The sequence below is a fragment of the Solanum stenotomum genome, chromosome 8 (assembly GCF_019186545.1).
Source record: "Solanum stenotomum isolate F172 chromosome 8, ASM1918654v1, whole genome shotgun sequence".
Taxonomy (NCBI): domain Eukaryota; kingdom Viridiplantae; phylum Streptophyta; class Magnoliopsida; order Solanales; family Solanaceae; genus Solanum; species Solanum stenotomum.
The window spans coordinates 58,841,204-58,857,757 of NC_064289.1; the positions used below are offsets into that span (position 1 = coordinate 58,841,204).

The window sequence follows — 16,554 nt, forward strand, 5'->3', positions numbered from 1 at the left end:
ACTATAACCAATAAGTTCTCTTCTTTTTTTCCTGTTGCTGAAAAAAGTATATAGATAGACATATTTCTATAATTAGTTTGTTTCTCTTCTATCCCATATATCTATTTTAAGTTATGTAATAATACATTTATGATCTGGAAGCTTATCTGGGGCAAGAATCTCAATCTGTTATGACCTAGCCTTGAGCCCTTAACCGACCTTTTACTCTGTCACATACACACAATGATCTGTGCAGACTTGCTGGTTGGTCAATTGACATGGTTAGAATATATACTTCATCTTTGAATGCTTATAATTTTCTTGGAATGCTGATATGTTCATAAAATTCACTATGTCAGCTTGCTCCTAGTGGATTTGATCAGTCGACTGGATTAGTTTTTCCAGTCTTATTATCCTTCTCTTTTCGTCTTCTATTTCCAATGGTCTTTTCATATGCTTGTTAATAGCTGCGGTGCAGATACCTAATTGAAATTATACTGGCAGAATGATTTATCCTGGATGACTTGTTTGTTATTTGACTAACTTTTTTTTCTCTCCATTTGGTATTCTCTTCTACTTTTTGTTGGAGCAACTAAAGGGTCACCGAGTATCATGTCGATGGATTTCGCTTTGATCTTGCTAGTGTTCTTTGCAGAGGGACAGATGGTACTCCCATTAATGCTCCCCCCCTTGTTAAGGTGAGGTATTTATATGCCTTTTCTTAATGGTGCATCAAAAAAGAAATTGTGTGATGGAAAACAAGTTAATAGTGAGGTGACTATTCCACTGCCATTCACAATTTTCATGTTCACCTCAACCCCTATCTATCATCATCTAGGATTATTTCCCTTCTTGTTTTATCTTCTTTTTTCTTGTCTCTTTGATTTTCCATGTCACTAAACAATTCATTATAAATATGCTCAACTCCAACTTTCACGTGCTTAAGAAAAAGATGACTCCGTAAATTCAGAGAATGTTGAAATGGATTACACGATGCATTCATGCTTGAGAATGAACAAGATGCTACATACTTGCAGGCCATTTCCAAAGATAGTGTATTGTCGAAGTGCAAAATTATTGCTGAGCCATGGGATTGTGGAGGCCTATATCTTGTTGGAAAGTTTCCGAACTGGGACCGGTAATATCTAAAAGAGCTTTATTACTATTTATTATTAGTTGGGGCTTTTTTCATTTTTAGCACATGGCAGAAATTAATCACGGGCGCTAGTTGAAATAAACAAAACATATACACATATATTATATGGATATTTATGTGACAATATGTGTATTTATACTACAAAACCTATAAGCCGTATGATAGGAGGTAACTATCTTGTACGGTTGGGGAGTAATCGGTGTACTCTATTTGCTGGTGATTTTGTAAATTAGATCACTAAAAGACATTGTACTTGATTTATCTCTTATTAGTTTATCCTGTAGTTGAAAAGGGGTGGAAGATCATCTAATGTGAATGTGAAAATTTGGTCAGTGACCTTGTTGGAGACCTAAATTACTTTATATTATTAATATGAGGCTACAAGCAGATCGTTGTTCGTAAACATGTCTGCTTGCAGCTCTCAAGGATGTTTTCGGTATTCTGAATTGTTGTAACTGTAAAGATACTGTATGAGATTGCTGGACTTTTGCAATTTTTGACAAAAGAACCAGCCCATATTCTATTTATTACCTAGGTCAGCCAAAAAGTTGCAGTTAAGCTTTTCTACGCCTATTGGTCCCATTTATTTTCCTTGCATTTGTTTGGATTTCTGGAACACTTGTGGACCCCATTATTTTACCTGATGTTCATGAAGACCAGACGCAGTTCAAATTTGATTTTCTTGAACAATTCTCAGTATGCAAAATTTACTATTACTATTGTATAGTAAAAATTAAAACAAAAATTGGAAAAAGGCAATCACATAAATATGATGCATTTAATTATTTTTGTTTTCTCCTGATTAAAATGATATTTTCAGAAGTCCTAAATATAAGGTTGCTTTGCATTATACGTTCAATTTAATTCAATGTGTAATTACTTCTTACAAGGTAAGATCTTCATCGCTTGGGCTTCTATTGAGTTTCAGATAGAGTTTGAAAAAGTCAAATCTTTGATGATTCCATCATCTATGATTGAGTTATGAAAACTTCTAAACTTCTGGATAGGTATCCTAAAAAATTGAACTTTTCTATATATTTTAAATAAGGATTTAGCACATAAAATTTAGTTAATTTTAAAATACTAAATATTAGAAAAATAATTAAATAACTACTTTGTCAAGTGTGAACTCTATTTTAAAAGGTTAAAAAGGTGAACAATATTTTTCTATTGAGCTTCATACTTTAAAATATTTGGTAATAACTTAATTTTAAACTTTTCATTTTGTCCTTTACGAGATAATGTCAGCTCAAAAAAATTCATTTTTCTCTTAATCTATGTGTTTAGTCAAGCATGTTCACATAAATTGAAATGGAAGAATAGTAATTTAATTTAATAAAGAGAGTGAATAACAAGAACACTCGATTAATTGAAACAACTTAAAGTATGTTGTGTTTCTATATTTTTTTTTTTTAATTATACCATTAAAATAAAGGAGGAGGAGGAATTGAACGTATTAATGCAAAATGAAGTTACACTCATTAATTTATTTCTCGTACCATGAGTTGAAAAATTGTGATGGATAATTAATTGGTTTCATAAGAAAGGATTGCTATAAGTTAACAAAATTGTAATTGATTTGAAAGTCTTAAATGTTAGGACTTAAATATTAGTTTAAATAAGTAAAGATTAAAGAAGCAAAGTTTTAGCCAATTTTAAATGCTATTATGAGTTTTTACATTTTACAAATAATGAAAGATCTAATAGTTAGAACGTTAATTAATTTTAAAATCCTAAATATTTGGATAATGTTCAAATAACAATTATTTAAGAAAAGTAGTAAATGATAATTTTGTCTATTGTAAAGTCTTTTAATGAAGAGAAATTAATTCAATTAACATATCTAATAGTACAGATTAGCAACTCAAAAATCACCTAAAATTTCAAAATATTCAATATGTACCTATAAAAGCTTTAATTGAAATTACTTTTTTATCGTGAAGTTTCATAGCATGTTCCTTATCTTGATAAACATATGCAGGTGGGCTGAGTGGAATGGGAAGTACCGCGATGACATCAGGAGATTTATAAAGGTGACACCAATAGGAGAGAATCTGAAATGAAATGTCATTACATTTAAAGTTTGTCAGTACAAACTTTTCCGTTATCTAACCAGTCAAGTGCATCTGAAAGTAACAGAAAAGGGACTAAATGTTTTCCACTGATATAAGAAGGTTTAAATTTCATATATTCATGATTTTAACATAAAATAGTAGACTTCTAGTTATGAAGCTAAAATTCACTCTACTGGAAACATCATCTTTTATTTAGGCCCTGTTCATTTTTTCATTGTTAAGTCGGAACTTTAGTTTCTTTGGTGTATGTATCTTTTTTCCCATTTTCAACTATTGAGAACCATACAGGATTTTACAATTATACCAATTCACACTGTTTGGACCATCCTACTGTGCCCCCTACCATAGAAAGCAGCTGCTAAAACTACATTTGGTACAGTTGCACATTAATTCTCAGGCACTTGACAAGTACATACATATGCATTGTCTGGGATAATTGTGGAATTTCCAGAGATGTATATTAGAATATGAATTGGAAATTCCAGTCACTAGTAATTGATATCTTCCAATTGATATGTTGTCATCCTTAAAGTGTAATGATAATTGGATTTGCCATTTTCCTCTTTAAAATTAAGGCTTTGTTTTTTCGTGTAATGTGACTCCTAATATATCCTAACTGTTTAAAGATATAAGGAGATATAAGTGTTTTATTCAGCATATTCTAACTTTGACATTACAAGTTATACTTTGGCATAATCATTGAATGAAACTCTTGGAATTTTGAAGTTAAACTAACATTTTCTATATATTATGACTCAATTCTCAGGTTTGTTTGTTTATTATATGAAGTTGTGAGAATATAGATATTATCGGATTATCTCAATAATAACAGGAGAGAGAGTGTACTTTTTTTTTTTTTGAAACTGGTAATGTTGTATTCCTCAACGTTAAGGTATGATGGAGACCTCCAAAAAGGTAACAACAAGCTAAAACAAGAGACTAATTATCCTGAATGATGTTATGTTTCCATACATCATTCAGCTGTTTCAGCTTTTTGGTTCTGTAATAGGATTTTTTAAAATAATGTTGTCTTGAGAATTTCCTGCAATATATCTTATCCTAAAATGATTGAACAGGGCGATGCTGGCATGAAAGGAAATTTTGCAACCCGTATCGCAGGTTCAGCGGATCTGTACAGAGTAAGAGCTACAGCTTCCAGAATTATGCATTGACAACTAGAGAATATTCACAACACTGTTCCGTTCGCTCTGCCTCTTTAGTACCATTTCTTCTTTTGCTTTACTGATAATATTTGAGAAACATTCCGTTCTATGTGGTAGCAAGTTGCTTCACCAGTAGACTCCTATTTGATTAGATAGGTTTAGCAAAGCATCTGATTTGTGTCAATGCATATGGCAAGATTCTATATGATCCTTTTTGTCTATTGAGTTAATAGTAGTATTTATGTGGCAATTCCTTTTAAATTTTCGTCCGCACTTTATTAACGTGATCATGCCATTTTACATGTAACTGTGAGTGCTATCACATAATGTATCATTACACAGTTTGTTTTTATTTATTACCATCTCATTTAATCTGAGTTCATTTGGAATACCGAGTTTCTATTTATCTTTTCCTTCCATAGTAAAAGATATCTTGCTGATTCTAACAATTTTTATTTAAGAACTTATTCTATCTTTTACTTGAAGTAAGTAGATAAAACTTCCTATTTATGAAATAAAAGATCAATTGTATTCAGAGGTTCTAGTTTTGGATTTGTGTTATTTACTTAAATATATAATCTCGAATCAAGTTTTAAGTTCTTTTCATTAAACTTTGTAGTCAAGGCACTGTACTCTTACCTCTCTGTCTACCTCATGGACTTCTCCTTTTCTTTTACTCACAAATCACTTTTTTTCTTCACTTGACATCCCACTCACTTCACACAACACTACCTCTCCTCCTCCCTTTCTTCGGATGTCTACATGTATTTGCTTACTCCTTCCATCTTTTCTTATGTTTTATGATTTATCTCAATCTTTTCTAATCTTTACTAGGTATATTTTCTGTGTAAATCAATTAATTTTTCATCTAAAAACTTGAAACATAAGCAGTGTTCTATGCCAAATAACATTGAATTAATTTTATGCTGCCTCAGTTTCACTGAGCTCATATATTTTTTTTTTACTTCTCATAGGTGAACAAGCGAAAGCCGTTCCACAGTGTCAACTTCGTGATTGCCCATGATGGCTTTACCTTGTATGACCTTGTTTCATACAATAATAAGGTATCAGTTAAGTTTACTGCTCTTTATTGTTTTGAAACATGAAACTTGTACATCATCTGGATTCGGATGGTGAAAATTACAGCACAATGATGCGAACGGTGAAGGTGGCAATGATGGATGCAATGACAACTTCAGTTGGAATTGTGGAATTGAAGGTAAAGATGAGGTTTTGATCCCAATTATTTATTTTTTCCTTTCATACTTCCTGATTTCCTTAGTATGAACCAAAACTTTTGTTGTCCCTTTACATTCTTGCTTGCATAACAGGCAATTTATTTCCTTTATCATGCTTGGTACTTCAACAAAGATTAATTTGTTCTCTCTTTACTTAAGGAAGCATATGCTATTCCGGAGTCCAAGACTTTTAGCAATAATTTTCTTCCAAGGATAGGTGCTGAGGATGTAAAGTTTGTTATGTCCTCCAGATATTAAGCCCTGCCTGTTTTGTTTCTCTTACTTTTGTTTAACATTTTGTCAGTACCAATTATGTGTTATTTATAATCTCAAACTCCTGGTCTACTGTATAGTGTTAAATAATAAGGGTCTGTATAGTAGCACCTAAGGGTGTGGCCTAATGGTTAATGAAGTGGTTGAGAACCCTGAGGTCTCATGTTCAAAACTCAGCGGAGACAAAAAACACTAAATGATTCTTCCCATCTATCCTAGCCTTGGTGGTCAGAGTTACCTGGTACCTGTTGTTGGTGGGAGGTGACAGGTTAGAGAGACATGGTTGGTTGAAGAGAGTACTAGCCAAGTATTAGCAAAAATAAAAATAAAAATTGGACCAGAGGGTATATTTCAGAAAATACAATCAGATTCTCTTGATAAATTTCCCTGGAAACTAAACTGGTCTACCGTTGACTCAAAACAAACTCCTGAGTGCAAGAAGAAATGACAGATGTCACCGGTAAAACAAAGAATTCTCTGGAATTGAAGCTGGTTGCCGGTATATAGTGTTCTGGTGGACGGAATGAGAAGATATCTAAATGGATAGCCTCAGAATTATCTGTCGAATACGACAGAAGAAAAATTGTCAGAAGTTGGCTGGTATACCAAACACGCCCCATCACGTTAACCACGTGCTCGCCAGAACCCTAGTTTTTATCAACGCATGAGATTTCATCTGCCTAATAACTCGACTGGGGTTTGATCTCCAGGGCTTGCTGAGTCATGGTAATGTTGGTTTTCGCATAACACTCATGATTCACCGAAAGAGGGATAACGTAAATCAGATCTGAACAGTCACCAGACAGAAGCCACAGCAACTGACTTTGCCCTAGATGTTTCTCACTATTGCTAGGATATTATGTGAGAAATAAAGGTACTGAAAAATATTACTAAAATGTGTATGTACATAACTACACAGCCCTATTTATAATTATATTACATATTACATAGTAATGCTTTTCCATGTGAGACACTATATACATTAATATTCCAACACTTTCTTCTAATGATTTAAATCAGGAAAAAGACAATGGATTGTTGTAGCCAGCAGTGATGTGGCAAAAACAGAAGTGTGAGCATGAATATGATGTATTTGCTCACACTAGTAAAACAACTAGTTGTAAGTTTACCGAATGGTTATGCCTGTCCTCCAAGAATGAAGTGAATACTGTATTGAGGTAGATGTTTGAGGGAATAACCCAGCTGGACATACCAGCCACGAAAAGAGAGTGCAGGCTCAAAACAAGTAGTATAGATTATAGAATGATATAATATGAACAAATGATGAATTCAATCCTTCCAACTAGATAATAATGCCATGACTGCGAAACATTGATTTTTGGCTTCAATAAACTAGCTTTGTCCACTTGTACACTGAGCCTTTGCTTGCCTATGATATTTGTTTCGGTAGTATATTCCATTTCAGATCTACTTTGCTGTTATTGTCTTCAGACTTCATTGACAGACTCATATCAGTATCCATTTATCATTTTTTCCCTCCGTTCATGGACACAATGTACTAGATTCTGAATCTAAGATCAGCCCAGGCCCCAAGCTATCTAATTGCAATACACACCTACTAACTGAAACAGTTTCCATACTGAAGTATTTCTTTTATAAGTGATGGTATTGTTTCAAATCCAGTCTGAAAGGCTATCATCTTCTTGTATCTTCTTCCAGGTGAAACTTCAGATGCAAATATTAACGCACTGCGTTCACGGCAAATGAAAAATTTTCATTTGGCACTGATGGTTTCTCAGGTGTGATGCATCTGTTCAGTTAACAGCATTTGTGTTTCTTTTCTTGCATATATTGAGAATTAGTCGGTAGCTTATCTACTAGATCTCATAATTCTATTTGTCCTTAGTTCACAAATTCTATTTTTTCTCTCATAATTTTCTTTTGCGACTATTGAGTTATATGCTTACAGTATTTCTCCCTCATTGTTCAACAAGAATCAAACACTGCCATGGAATTTTAGGGTAACACTTTTGACATATTATAGCAAACTTCAGATTTTAGTCTGTTTTGGCTAATTTGGTTGAAGTATTGGTTTCCGAAACCCTCATAAAAAGGATTATTTTGACATACTATGGATACTAATTTACTTACTTATATCTTTCCTGGATTATGCCTATCTTCAGTAATTTTCTTATTAAAAGTGTCATATGCACATTAGATGTCCCATCCCTATTATTGTTACTTAAGTTTACCTTTCTAAATTTTTGTACTTTCTTGGTTTATAAGGGAACACCAATGATGCTTATGGGGGATGAGTATGGGCATACCCGCTATGGAAATAATAACAGTTATGGACATGATACCGCCATCAACAATTTCCAGTGGGGACAAGTATGATATTATGTTTTCTTGCTGGTACTTCTTTCCTGCTACTGCAAGTAACCCAGTGAACTTTGTCAATCCAGTTGGAAGCAAGGAAGAATGATCACTTCAGGTTCTTTTCCAAGATGATAAAGTTTCGACTGTCCCACAATGTTCTTAGAAAGGAAAACTTCATTGAGAAGGTAATGTTATTGTCTACCTGGTGTCATGCTTAACTTTACTGCAATTGTATTACTAAGAGGTAATTTATTTTGAAAACTGAATGTTATGTTCTGTGTTTCATTTGTGGCAGTATCATTTGTCTTTAAATATTAATGCAACAGAAAAAGCTAATGAAAGAGTTCCCTACAAAGAAACGATCCCGAGTATGTGATCAAAACGGTAGTATGCCTATTTAGACCGTCCGTTTCATGGTTGGAGCTGGTGTAAGATAACCTGGGGGTACTGAACTAAGTTGAAAGGTCAGATTATTTGGGGTCCTCTTTGTGGAACATACTTAAATGGTGTTACTTCACATGACATACAGTTAGTTTACGTTGTCTCATCTATGATCCACTGGTCCATTTATTCACAGTTCCCTTATCAATTATCATATGTTTGGAAGATTTGATAAATGTTAGCCCCCTCAACTACCGATGGTTCTCTTCAAGATGTTTGAGATTTTCTTGCTATTTGAATCCTTTGGTGCCTCTGATTTTCCCAAATAGGTGGAAAGAAGCACAAATTTGATCCAATAGGTAGAACGGTATTTTGATTCATTTCTAATACATTATGGGTATTGTTTATCCAATAGGGGGGAAGGACAGAATTGATCTAATAGATGGGAGGAGGGCAGTTTTTTTAGCCATTTCTAATGTTACGTTAAGGGCATTTTTAACCCTTTTCTGTTTTTTGTTTTTTTTGGTGGCGGTGGGGTTCCATCGTAGTGCTTAGGGTTCTCTAGCTCTGCATAATGCTGTCTCAATTCGACTATTCTGATGGATTAGCAATCATTACTTTGCAGAACGACATTACCTGGCTCGAGGACAACTGGTACAATGAAGAGAGTAGATTCCTTGCATTTATGTAAGAATAAACCCTATTAATAACTGGCAATTATCTCCATCTTATCATCTCTGATTCTAAATCATGAATTCACTCACACACTACAATCAGTCCTCTTTTTAAGCAAGTTTTTGTACGGATTGCCGCTATTTTGGGGTGGTCTTTAATTTTTGCCCCTACTGCTCATTCATTGAATTTTTTTTGTCCAAAGTACCCTTAACTATGACTTAATTTCGCTGGGAAAACCTTTTTAGATAATGTTTTCCTTAGGGCATCAGCTCAGTGCTATCAAATTCTCAAGGCAAACTTTATGCTTAATTTGTTTTAAAAAATTTCATTAGGCATATGTTATGCCCTATCAGGCACAAGTTCACACTACTGAATTTATTCCCCAAGACATAAGTTCGTGTATGAACTTCTTAAGGCATTATGTTTTAAAACTGAACTTATATCCCAAGGCACAAGTTATGATGCCATACAAGGCATTAGTACAATTTTAAAACTTAAAGTTTTACTAGACATAAGTTTAGTGTTTGAACTTTATGCCTTAAGAAGACATACTACTGAACTTGTGCCCCAAGGCATAGGCATAAGTTATGCCTAAGGCAAAATAAATTTGCAAGGCACAGGTTATACTTATATGGTGTATGTTTAGTGTATGGAGTTCTTAATGTATAATGTTCTAAAAATGAACTTATGTCTTATAGGGCATAACCTGTGCCTAGCGAATTTTTATTATTAGGGGTATTTTCGTCTGCACTTTTATTACTTAAGTGTTGAAGGGAAGATATTAAAAAGCCACAAATTTGAGTGAAAGAAGTTAAAGACCACCCAAAATAGGGGCATTCCTGTGAATGATCCTTTTTAAAGCTGTTTTCATATGGTCTGTTTCTTTTACACGGAGTTTTTTCTTGTTTTTCTTCTATCCTTTAATTTTCAGTTGCAACTGTGTTCTTGATTTTAATTTGTCAACCAAAATTTTAATGTGACAAGTTCAAAATTTAGGAGCGTTTCTTTTCGCATGAGTGAATTTGCATATTGGATTCTCTTTTGTACAATGTAGGCTCCATGATGGGAATGGAGGAGATATTTACTTGGCATTTAATGCACACCACTTCTCCATCAAAACAGCAATACCTTCACCACCACGAAATAGAAGTTGGTACCGAGTGGTAAGCTATTCTTATTATTTTTTATTATTATTATTTTATTTTTATTTAAAAAAAAAAAACCAATTACCCCTCCCTAGGAGCTCCCACCTTCTTGTCCTATTCTTATTAGTTAAGGAATACACTTTGCATATACATCCAAAACATGAGATAGCCTCTGAATTTTGCTCCAGCTCTGATATGTTTGGTTATTCTTTCTTGTATTTTGGATTTGTTCCTACTGATTTGGAAATTACAGGTCAAAGACAGAAAGTGTTGTATTATATCCTCATGTTCCAATCGTATTTCGCATTGAACACCCTATTAATTTTGTCCCAATTGGAGACAACTCTTGCTCTTTCCAATGTGAACTATCCATCGTGATCATGCTACTGAATGTCTAAATTAGATCTAAGTTTTTCCTGAGTTTGTGAATAGAGTAGTCGAGTACTATGGATACACATATTTCCTTTTTCCTGTATAACTTTATAGTAGAATATCATTAAAAAATGTGAAAAGTTAACGCAAACAATTTATAGATAGCATACGTAGCATGTGAAGATTAATCAGTCGTGACTGTGGTACCAGTATGATGTTAATATGGATACTAGGGTTATGCTTATGTGGGATGTTGTATTATAGTGTTTTTGAATTATAGGAAGATTTTGATAAGTAGGGGCAAAGCTACCATTTGGATATTACATTGTAGTTTTTCTTATGTTAGTTTTCTCATCAGAAGAATACATCAAGTAGTGATTGTAACAATAATAAACAAAGGGCATATATGGCATGTAGCCTTCACCGAACAATACTGAATAAATAAATATACTAACCACCTTATTGTGTTATCAGAAGAATACAGCAAGAAGCTATCGTAATAAATAAAGGGTTTGCTCATTCACAGTGTTCCCAAACTAGTGTGGCAGTAAGGGTGTGGAGTATACATCACTACATCACTTATAAAAGAAATAAACAGACTAACCATCTTATTCTTTCTTCTCCCTAAATTTTCAGTTTCTTGTTAAATATACCATGATTATCGTGTTACTGTTTAAAATTTTTGACATAATCATCTCCTTTTAAGAATGTGTTTGATAAACAGGATATTTCTCATCAGAAAATACAAAATCATGATAAAGAACATAAGAAACAGCGTTTACTGCATTTCAGGCATATTTTACCTTGAACAAATAGGAAACTGATAAACGGTCTATAATGTGATATCGGTGCTTCATAGAGTTTCATTTCTCCAAATATACAAAATGACAGCCATTTTCACCTATCTTCACATGATCTTCTTTTAATTCTACTTTATTTTGTGCAGTCTGTTGTCAGTTCCAATATTTAATGAAGTTAATTTGCATGTCTGTTCTGTATAGCTATTTGTTTTGGTATTGTCTTGATATTTATTTACCGTCTCAAGTAGTACTGAAGCTGAAAAAGTCACCTCCTCAAATTTTGTACAAACTGATAATTTTAATTGCAGGTGGACACTAATCTGAAATCACCAGATGATTTTGTTACTGAGGGAGTGTCTGGTATCAGTGAAACTTATGATGTTGCGCCGTACTCTGCTATCCTTCTTGAAGCAAAGCAATAATTACCGGGACTATGCTGCTTTAGATGTTGTCCATGAGTTATTACAGTATTACCTCCTTCTGGATTGGATAGTTCAAATCGGAATTCAGGCTGTTAGCCTATAGATGTAGTATGTTGAGCAGAAGTTTTGCAATAAGCAACCAGTTTGTTCAAGGTCCAGGTTGTTTGAGACGGGTAAACTTGGTCTCGAATACGAAAGACTAGCCAAAACTATATACAGATGGAGATGAGTCAAATTATAATGTTATTAGCTCACCCTCAATCTCCGAATGACCCTGCTGCAGAACACAAATTAACGCTATTGGTTGGCGTTGAATTTCATTAGGAAAACGGATGTTGAGTGTAGCATGAGTACCAAAACAACAGGTACCTTGTAGGCATCATAGGTCAATTGAACTTGGAAAGTAATTACACAATGCAAAACGAGATGAAAGCAGTAACTAAGAGTCAGAAGAAAGGAACAATAACGATAAGCCTAACCATGCACCATCAGTAATATAACACAAAGCGGAGAGAGAAATGAAGCAGTTAACTACAACCTAATTGGACTCCCAAAAGCCTAGAAGATACATTCATGCGCAATTAAAAGGTAAATAACTCAGACAGGAATTAGACGATTTTCGAAGAATTTTTGAGTCAAACGGCTCCAAATAGCAATTCTATGACAAAAACTAGTATATGTCTAGACTAATGTCAAGAAGCAATTCAATAGGCATAAAGCTGAACATGGCATAATACGCATCACAGACGAGGTAAAACATGTTATTTCCTTCGAAACTACCTGAAAATGAAAGGTATAGTTAATGAATTTTTTGATGATATGATTTTTGGAAACTTTTTTTCAAAATCTTTTTAGGACCCTCCGTAATGACTAGAGGGGCAATACGTATAGCCTCGTCATAATTCACGCCATCTTTTTTTCATTTAGGGGCCACTCAACAGGAATTAGACGATTTTCTAAAAATTGTCTAATTCCTGTTGAGTGGCCCTTAAATGCTAAAAAAAATGGCATGGATAATGATGATGCTATAGGTATTGTTCCCACATGTCATTACAGAGGATCTTGTAAAGGTTTTGAAAAAAAAAGTGTCTGAAAGTCATATCACAGAAAAAATCATGGACCAACACATGAAAAAAACTGAGAAAATCAGCTAATTCTTGTTGAGTGGCCTCTAAATGTTAAAAAAGTGACGTAGATCATATGGTGAGGCTATCGGTATTGTTATAGAGGGTCCAGTAATGTTAGATCAGTGACATTGAAACATAACAACAAAAGCAATGTAGAGATCAGTGACAGAAGAAGATTACTAATTTATGGCATGATTTGTTCCTTTATTGTACAGACAACACAAGACTCTATATATCTTAAAGAATACAAAATTGATATATTATGTACATACAGTACTCTTCCTCATCCTCCATTGTGTTGTTGCACAACTAATATTGTGGAATTACTTTGTGAATCTGCTAAAGCAAACATGTCTCCTACAGGGCCTAATTCAGACTCTTCAACCCAATCAGAAAGACCAAGTAATAGAGGAGATTGTGAGTCATGACGTCTCCCAACAATGATTAGTTCGTATTCGTCTTCCATGGATCGCATAACAGCAGCTGTACCTGTTCCATCTCTTATCAACTTCTCCACATACTTGACACGATAATTTCCTGCCATATCGCTCCTTGCTTCACTTAACATTTCATTGTCCATCATCTTCTGTATTGTCTCATAATCGCTACTACTTGTGTTGTTATTGCTGTAATTACCACTTTCATGAAGGAGTACTAACCGCACTATTGTGAGGCTAATGTTCTGTTTTCCAGCCATACGCTCTCCCAGAGCTAGTGCTTCCCTATCATCTGGTCCTCCCAAGAAAAGTACACCAACACGGTACAATGACCACGCGTCTAGTATTGGCCTTGATGTGTTGACAAGTGACCTGTCTACAATTATTGCAACCGAACAAGGTGTTGTCTGAAGGATCTTGTCATTCATAGTCTTAATCCCCATCTTCGATGCCCTCTTCTGATTCACGGAAGAAGTAGTACTACTTGTTAACCTCTTGTGGAAAGGAATCATTACGAGAGATGCCCTCCTTTCAAGCGCCATTGTGCAAACTTCATCATGCATCATTACATAAGGAGATATAGCTGTAAAAGGATGCATGGTTACTGTCTCACAGAAGTTCTTCTCAAACACTTTAAAAGCATTGATGATTCTTTTTGAAGCTGATGCCTCGTTTGTGTGCTTCATCATTAATGGGAGTTTGTGGTTTATGAGAAGAGGATGTGCACGACCAACCATCTCTATTAAATGAAGCATCGCGATATCCATATGGCTTTGATTTGACGGGTGAAGTGCTTCCAACAAGTTTATTGTGGAAGGAACATTTTCTTGATCATGTATACATGCAAGCACCCGAAGCTCAGAGTGGGGCTTCATATGCTGGATATTCTTGTTCTTGTGTGCTGCATATCTTTTATGTGGATCATACAGGGACTTCAGTATCGGTGTCACGATTGCTGTTGCAATTAACAGGGATATGCACAACACAACAAAAGCTTCATCCGCTATTGCCTGTACGTTCCATGAAAATGATCATGAGCTGCCTAGGCCATAACGATCGAGTTAAAGAGAATCAGGTAAACAGATTGATTGATTATTAGTTACCTCATTTTGTTTCATCATTTTAAACATGCCTAGCTCTAGAACACCTTGAACATTGGATACGAGGCCAATTGAGATTGCATCTCGGAGGGAAACTTGGTTGTAGATTGAAGAGATAAGTGCTCCAAGGAATTTCCCCAAACAAGCAACGAGAATAATCGATTGCAGAACCAAATAATTCTTCAGTTTGACAGAAAATATGTCAGTAACCAAACCTGTTTTGACAAAGTAGATGGGCATAAAGAGCCATGAAACAATGAATTGAAGCTTCTCGACGAGGGCAGAGCCTAGTGGTGGTCCAGCAGGTATGGCTAGACCGTAAACTAGTGGCCCGTAGAAGAAGTTTAGTCCTAAAGCCTTGCTGCAAAATCCAGAAAGCAAGACCCCAATAAATACCATACAAATGAAACTTTGTTTCAATGGCTCTCCTGATGGATTTCTTCGCGTGCTCCATATGATTAGAGGTCTCACAACAAGAAATACAAACATGGTAAAGCCTATACCAGAAGTAATACTTTGTAGAAACATGAATTTCTCGACGGATGGTTGACTTGAGAGGCTGGTGATAGCTATGATTAAAAACCCAAACATATTACTAACAAGTGAACAAGAGAGTGCCATCCTTCCAAAATCAGAATTGACCATCCTAAGCTCGGTGAGATAGTGAGCGATGACTGGGAATCCGAGTACAGAAGACATGGTAGCTACTACAGGGAGTGATTCAGCTACTAATGGATCAATATGTATATGAAAAGTGATGAGAATAAAAGAGGTACTAATGCTTAGCACAAGAGCAGTTGCTACAGTTGATACACCAATGATGAACTCTTTCTTCTCAACTCTCTTGAGAATCCAAGGATCTATTTGCACTCCAATCAAGAAGAAGAAGAACATATAACCAAATAATGCAACAGCATCGATAACTACCAGACTTCTGTAAGGATAGAAAAGTTGTATGAATCCATCAATTCGTCCTAGAAAGGACGGACCTAGTAGTAAGCCACCCTGCATACATGCATCATTTTTTTCCATTAATTAATTACATTTACAACAAAAAAAATGAAGATAATATAGATAGATATATATACTTACAAAAATTTGAATGACATTAGATGGTTGACCCAGGGGTTTGAAGACTGTAGAAGTGAAAAGAATGAAGAGGGAAGCCAAGGAGAGTTGAGAGAGTAGGAGAGGAACAGAGTAATCTAATGGGTTCGCGTTATGGAATAAGATGGAACCTTTGGATTGAATTTTGCCAATTGACATGCAAATTGATGAATCATTTTGTCCATGTCTAAATATTTTAGCATACGTTGCTAAGTCATCTGGTTCCATCATGTGTGAACCCATTTCAACATCCCTCGTCCCCGCCCCCACCACCTTAATTCCTCTCTCTTTCAAAAATTATATACTTCCTCCCCTTCTTCCTCATTCGAGGAGGAAAGGAAGAGATTTTAGTTAGAGAATAGAGAAAAGAAGAAATCATGTTGATGGTCAATATGGAATCAATTTCCTTTTTTCTCGCTATATTAATTAATTATTCGGCTTTTTAAAAATAACTTTTCACAATATCCTAGTAATTTTCCAATCATACATTTCACACGAGTAAAAAGAAAGCAATTAGTAAAAATAAGTGACTTCTCAAAATAGTTATTATACATCATAATTTACTACATAAGCACTGTTCAAAAATTGACTCCATACGTAACCATTTTCAAACAAGTTTCACACTTTATGAATGTTTTTTGTGTGTATTAGTACATGTTGATTTTTCTGAATTTGGTTGACTGACTGTGATTGGTTTGACCAAGTGACCAATACTCACCAAGACAAACTTCAGTTTTTTTGGCATTGGGATCATGAAAAATGAA

The 16,554-nt window shown here is 34.6% G+C and overlaps 3 protein-coding genes across 4 annotated transcripts in view; 1 reads left to right on the forward strand and 2 right to left on the reverse strand.

The window, feature by feature from the left end:
* Positions 1 to 12,171, forward strand: part of LOC125872448 (isoamylase 3, chloroplastic) — a 32,758-nt gene extending 20,587 nt beyond the window's left edge. For both annotated transcript variants that reach the window (XM_049553177.1, XM_049553178.1), the window contains 12 exons: positions 578 to 677; positions 1,017 to 1,117; positions 3,117 to 3,168; positions 4,287 to 4,349; positions 5,348 to 5,437; positions 5,520 to 5,592; positions 7,565 to 7,644; positions 8,132 to 8,236; positions 8,311 to 8,409; positions 9,231 to 9,292; positions 10,335 to 10,443; positions 11,906 to 12,171. In XM_049553177.1, coding sequence (XP_049409134.1) covers positions 578 to 677; positions 1,017 to 1,117; positions 3,117 to 3,168; positions 4,287 to 4,349; positions 5,348 to 5,437; positions 5,520 to 5,592; positions 7,565 to 7,644; positions 8,132 to 8,236; positions 8,311 to 8,409; positions 9,231 to 9,292; positions 10,335 to 10,443; positions 11,906 to 12,019 — 1,048 coding nt within the window. In that variant the 3' untranslated portion in view covers positions 12,020 to 12,171. The remainder of the gene's footprint in view (positions 1 to 577; positions 678 to 1,016; positions 1,118 to 3,116; positions 3,169 to 4,286; positions 4,350 to 5,347; positions 5,438 to 5,519; positions 5,593 to 7,564; positions 7,645 to 8,131; positions 8,237 to 8,310; positions 8,410 to 9,230; positions 9,293 to 10,334; positions 10,444 to 11,905) is intronic.
* Positions 1 to 16,554, reverse strand: part of LOC125872449 (glyoxysomal fatty acid beta-oxidation multifunctional protein MFP-a-like) — a 121,213-nt gene that overhangs the window by 78,986 nt on the left and 25,673 nt on the right. The window lies entirely within an intron of this gene.
* LOC125872447 (cation/H(+) antiporter 15-like) lies at positions 13,382 to 16,073 on the reverse strand. The gene is made up of 3 exons (XM_049553176.1): positions 15,776 to 16,073; positions 14,687 to 15,688; positions 13,382 to 14,593 (listed from the first exon to the last, which is right to left on the reverse strand). Exons 1-3 carry the CDS (start codon positions 16,031 to 16,033, stop codon positions 13,430 to 13,432), a joined length of 2,424 nt encoding a protein of 807 aa, XP_049409133.1. The 5' UTR covers positions 16,034 to 16,073; the 3' UTR covers positions 13,382 to 13,429.

Coding starts and splice junctions, on each gene's coding strand:
- LOC125872447 (XM_049553176.1), bottom strand. CDS start 16,033: ATGGGTTCACACATGATGGAACCAGATGACTTAGCAACGTATGCTAAA. Junction 15,689..15,775: donor CTAATGTCATTCAAATTTTT/GTAAGTATATAT, acceptor GCATGTATGCAG/GGTGGCTTACTACTAGGTCC. Junction 14,594..14,686: donor AAATGATGAAACAAAATGAG/GTAACTAATAAT, acceptor TGGAACGTACAG/GCAATAGCGGATGAAGCTTT.